Raw genomic sequence first — 5,696 nt, forward strand, 5'->3', positions numbered from 1 at the left:
TTTTTGGAATTTTGAGAGAGAATTATAGTGTTTTTATCCGCAAAAATTGTATTCATCCCGAAGCTTGTGAAACTCGTGAACCCTCATTCACTGATCATCGCTTTGGGGATTCTACATTAATAAGAACACTAAGTGGATGTAGGTTATTACCATTATTTGGCTTTTTATCTGGAATTCATCTTGTTTTTATCGTTTTACTTGACTTTGTGTCGTTGACAAAATCAAAGGTCAACACATAAAAAGTGATGGACTTATACCCTTTATATCTGCCATAGTCTAACCAATAGCCTTCTTGTATTTTTTCAACGCATCAAGCAACATATTCTCTTTTTTAACTCCCAACATCGTAGAAACAATTACGGGAAAAGTCTCTTCACAACCCAAATAAGCATACTTCAAATGACTAGGCAAAGGCTTCATTCCAACTTTGTTGGTTCTTGAATAGATGGCTTGGAAGGGTTGAAATTTCTTTCTGATATCTCTAAGGACTCAAAATTCCTACCAAATTTTGTGAAAGGCTTCTTGGACTCCACCCATGTAACTTGAGTTTCTTCCTCTTCACTCATTTCTTCAAGCTCTTCAAGTGAAATCACCCCCATTTCCTCTTTACAAGTTTATTTTTGCAAATTTTTAGCAACAATAGAATTAATCTCACTCAAAGAAGGGCACTCCTCAACCTCATCCAGAAACTTCATTCCATTGAACACATTGAAAGTCACTTGTTGGTCATTCACCCTCATAGTAATCTCTCCTTTTTTAACATCAATCAAAGTCCTTTCAGTAGCAAGAAAGGGTCTCCCCAAAATTATTGGAACATCTCTATTCGCTTCATAATCAAGAATAATGAAATCCACTAGAAAAATGAATTTATCAACTTGCACAAGTACATCTTCAATCTTGCCTTCCGGGTGTGCCATAAAGCAATTTTCTAATTGCAAAGTGACGGTGGTTGGCCTTGCTTCACCAATTCCCAACTTCTTGAAAACCGACATGGGCATCAAGTTAATACTAGCCCCCAAATCACAAAGTGCTCTACCAACATCTCTACCACCAATAGAACAAAGAATTGTAAAATTGACCGGATCCTTCAACTTGGGAGGAATTTTATTCTTCAAAATAGAACTACAACCTTCAGTCAAAGCTACCATTTCAAATTCACCAAGCCTTCTCTTCTTTGTCAAAATCCTTCAAGATCCTCACATAGTTTGGCATTTGTTCCAAAGCTTCCACCAGAGGTATATTGATGTGGAGTTGCTTCAAAACATCTAAAAATCTCTGGAATTGACCATCTTGTTGCTTCTTTTGAAACCATTGAGGAAATGGTGGAGGTGGCTTGCTAATTAGCTCCTCTGATGCATTTTGTTGAGGAATTGCTGCAACATTTTCTTCGGGATCAGCTTTTGACATATTTGAAATTCCAACTCTTTCTCCCCTTTTTACACTACTTTGGATTGAAGTGGGGTCATTTTTTCTTCTAGATTTTTCCTCATACAACTCTAGATTTTTACTAGTCCTCAACGTGACCGTCTTGCAATGCTCTTTACCATCTTTCCTTGGATTTTCAATATCACTAGGCAATTTTCCTTGTGGTCTATTCCTCAATTCATTAGCTAGCTGTCCCATTTGAATCTCTAGGTTCCTCAAATACACTGCTTGACTTTGAATCACTACATCATTCTTGGCCATATACTCTTTCATCATATTCTCCAAAGAGCTTGTTAGAGAAACTTGTGGAGGAGGTACTTGAGCTCTTCGTTGTTGTTGAGAAAAACCTGATGGATAAGTAGGCTTGTTTGGCATGGTTGCACCACTTGAACTGGCCCTTTGACCTCCCCAATAAAAATTTGGATGATTCCTCCAACCCATATTATAAGAGTTGGAATATGGATTGTTGCAGTTGGAATTTTGATTCCCAAGTAACAAACCGAAGCGGGATTAGATGGACAACTATCAAATGTATGCCCATCTCCACAATAAACACAAGAGACCTTCGCTACATGGCCCATAGGAGTTGGTTGTAAGTTACCCCCCATACTCATGGTCTTAAAAAGGTTGGTCATAGATGAAACTTGAGAGGTCAAAGTTGTCAAAGCATCTATTTCATGAATACCAACTACTTTCCTTCTCATTAGGGCCCTAGCATTAGACCATTGGTAATTATTGTTAGCAATCCACTCCAAAATCGCATATGCTTCATTGTAGGACTTAGAAAGAATAGCCCTTTTTGTCGAAACATCCAAAACCATGTGAATGGAGGCGTTGAGACCATTATAAAAAGTCTCAATTTGAATGCAATGTGGGATGCCATGATGTGGCCACTTCCTCAATAACTCCTTGAACCTCTCCCAAGCGTCACATAATGACTCATCCTCCAACTGTTGAAAATAAATAATCTCGTTCCAAAATTTAGCATTTTTCGTTGGAAGAAAATACTTCATCAAAAATTTCTCAACAAGCTCATTCCACATAGACACCGAGTCAGAAGGAAGTATATTTGTAACATCCCAAATTTGCTAATAAGGTTTAGTGCCTTAATTAGAGTGTCAGGAGGGAATAAAAGGATTATTATGTGAATTTAATTGAATATGTTTGAGATTATGTGAAATATATGAGTTGTATGATGGTATGACTATTTATGCATGTTTAAGTGCATTAAATGTGCTTATAGGCCCTTTTTGTCAAAACAGGGCATTTTCATAAATTTGACCCGTTTAGGGTATAAATGTAAATTATGTGCTTTGTGAGTGAGACCACAATATTTTGTGGATATATTTGTGATTTGTGGCACAAGACGATCCTAGTGAGAAATTTGGCGGAAAAGTCACATCAGGGATTAATACCAGGCTTGGGGTGAGCCTAGGGGTATTTTAGCAATTTGGTGAGTTACCGGAGATACTAGAGTATGAATTATTTTTGGGGGGAAAATATTAAAATTTGGAAGATTAGTGGGATTAATTGGGAATCTTAAGTGGAATTCTTGGTTTAGCGGGAAATTGTGGCAAATAATGATGTTGCCCTTGGGGCTGATTAGTGCTCAAAATATCATTTTATTAGTATTAAAGTATAAAATTAATTAAGTTTTAATTAATATTTTCATGGATTTATTGTCATATATTTGATGTTTGAAAATATTAATTTTAATTTAATTTGTGTTTAATTTTCAAGAAGTAAAATGTATTTTGACACAAATAAAAAGAAAGAAGAAAGAAAGAAAGAAAAATGAAGAAATCCTCAAGAAAATGGCATTTTTGACAAAAACTAGGCCCAAAACCAAGCCCAACTCAGGTTGTTCCCAAGCAATGGTTGTTCTCCACGTTGCCACGTGGCAGCTTTCCATTCGCCCAGCCAAGCCGCGCTGAAGCCAAGCCGCTGACACACCTAACGAGCCGCTTGCCACCTGCCACGATGTGACAGCCTGCCGCACCTGACGCCTGACGCCGCCTGCCATGTTCTGCCACTCCACTGCCAAGCCAATCAGCACACCCCACGTGTCCCACTTGTCTCATTTTGCATAAGCTTTTGTAGCCATTTTCTCCACTTCCTAATGCACGTAAATACACATTTTGTGTCCTATTTTCACTATAAATAGAGGATCAAATGTAGGGAAAAAAATAATCAGATGGTGGAATTAAGTGTGGAGAGTATAGTGAGAGAGAAAAGCATTTTTGTTCTTATTTTTCTTTCATTTCTTTTACATTACTTTGAGTGAAAACAATGCATATTTTAGGCTAAATTCTATTGTGGAAAGGCTAGAGTGAAGTTCATGTTTCACATTATATTTTTAATATATTGATTCTTTATTTTGTTCTTCATTTCTATATATTTGTTACAATTAAATTTATTTTCTTATATTTTTTATTCTAAATTTATTAGTGTCTTTTACTAAGTCTAGTCATGCTCTTCTTACGTAATTTAGGCTTTTGATTTAATTTAGGATATTTGTTATATTATATGCTTTTTACTGCATTCTGCCATTGGTATTTTGTCGCTCTAAGGTATACAATATGATAGGTTTTTAAAATTAAAAGTTAGTATAATTTAATTAAAGAACATATTTTAAGGTGAGCTTTATTATATATATTTTCCAACTATAATTAATGGTGTAGAATTATAGTTGAGTATAATGAATCAATTTTATTAAAATATATATATGTTTGCATGAATGAAACTTATGCCTTCCATATTTTCTTTCTGATTCTAATTCCTCGATTTTGTTTATTTAACGTTTATAATTCTTTTTCAAAGTTACATCATTTCAAAGTTTATTATTTCTGATTCACTAATCTTTCTCTTTACTTGTATTTTACCTCTTCGTGGATACGACATAGCCCGACTACTACTGCGACCACTTAGGAGTTTATTGGGGGATATATCAATTTTTGGCGCCGTTTTCGGGGAGGTAATTCTACAATTAAAGGTTTGCCTAGTAAATTATTTTATTTTTCCTTAGTAATTTTTTTTATTCATTTATTTTTTTTATTGTTTTATTTTATTCATTTACTTTTAGGTTTAGAATTTATTTTCTAGATTTAGGTTTTTTCCGAAAAAAAAGCATAAAATTTAAAAAAAAAAAAACAAAAACAGTATTGAGAACTTTTGTGTAATTGTGGAAATTAGTAAAAACCAAACTTGTTCTGTCTTAGAAAAATTGGTTCTTAAATAAGGTCTGTGTTAGCGTTACCCTCCAACCTTTTCTAAGAACCTCGGGGAGTTCTAGAAAAGCTCTTGGGCCTAAAGTGGTACCTTGGCAGCCTTTCCAATTGGCTTGGGAACATTTTGGTGTATACTTATTACATTATTACACACTTGCAATTATAATACTTACAAAATAAAAAAAAAAATTATGCCACGAAACAGAGACGCACTAGGGAGATTTGTGAGACAACAAGTAGAAACTTTAGAAAACTCTCCTAGTTCGTCGTTTTCTTCCATTCGTTCAAACACTCCTGATTCACCGAGACTTCCTGAACCACCCACGATGGCTCATCAAGATGAAGTCCAACCAAGAACGCTACAGGATTATTTACATCCTATGCGTACAGCCACACCTTCATGCATAATGTATCCCAACAATATGCCAAATTTCGATTTCAAACCCGGCATGATTAACCTCTTACCAACCTTCCATGGGTTGGAAAATGAGAGCCCGTACGTGCATATATGGGAATTCGAAGAGGTGGTGGCTACATTCGACAACTGAGCTGATGTCACCAACATTGTGAGATTGAAATTCTTTCCTTTCTCGCTCAAAGACAAAGCAAAAAGCTGGTTGTATTCCTTAAGGCCCAGATCTATCGAAACATGGGACGAAATGACAAAAGCATTCTTTGCCAAATATTTCCCGCCCCATAAGACTAGCAGCCTTAAGAGGAAAATCTCTACCTTCATCCAGAAAGACCATGAAACTTTCCATCAGGTCTGGGAGAGGTTTAGAGATTTGATAAATCAATGCCCACATCATGGATACGAAAGTTGGCATCTGATCAGCTATTTCTATGATGGTCTCACAACCGGACAAAGACAATTCGTACAAATGATGTGCAATGGCGAATTCCTTCAAAAAGATCCCAATGAAGCTTTCGAGTACCTCGACGTTCTTGCTGAAAAGTCATACACATGGAATGGACCAAGTCTTATGGACAAGCCGTGATCAACTTGAATCTACCAATTAAAGGAAGATGACAACGTCAAAAGCC

The 5,696-nt window shown here is 35.9% G+C and overlaps 1 protein-coding gene and 2 non-coding genes across 3 annotated transcripts; 1 reads left to right on the top strand and 2 right to left on the bottom strand.

Moving 5' to 3' along the window:
* Positions 1–614: 614 nt before the first annotated feature.
* Positions 615–1,148, bottom strand: LOC133779580 (uncharacterized). Its single transcript, XM_062219528.1, has one exon. The coding sequence runs from the start codon at positions 1,146–1,148 to the stop codon at positions 615–617; it is 534 nt and encodes a 177-aa protein (XP_062075512.1).
* A 1,153-nt stretch (positions 1,149–2,301) lies between these two features.
* Positions 2,302–2,408, top strand: LOC133780978 (small nucleolar RNA R71). Its single transcript, XR_009869779.1, has one exon. It is a non-coding gene; the product is annotated as a small nucleolar RNA R71 (small nucleolar RNA).
* Positions 2,409–5,359: 2,951 nt separating this feature from the next.
* LOC133780895 (small nucleolar RNA R71) lies at positions 5,360–5,466 on the bottom strand. The gene has a single exon (XR_009869703.1). It is a non-coding gene; the product is annotated as a small nucleolar RNA R71 (small nucleolar RNA).
* Between the last annotated feature and the right edge of the window lie 230 nt (positions 5,467–5,696).

The sequence above is a fragment of the Humulus lupulus genome, chromosome 5 (genome assembly GCF_963169125.1).
Source record: "Humulus lupulus chromosome 5, drHumLupu1.1, whole genome shotgun sequence".
Lineage (NCBI taxonomy): Eukaryota > Viridiplantae > Streptophyta > Magnoliopsida > Rosales > Cannabaceae > Humulus > Humulus lupulus.

Excerpts from the sequence above, each read along its gene's own strand:
- LOC133779580 (XM_062219528.1), bottom strand. The coding sequence starts at position 1,148 with ATGGTAGCTTTGACTGAAGGTTGTAGTTCTATTTTGAAGAATAAAATT.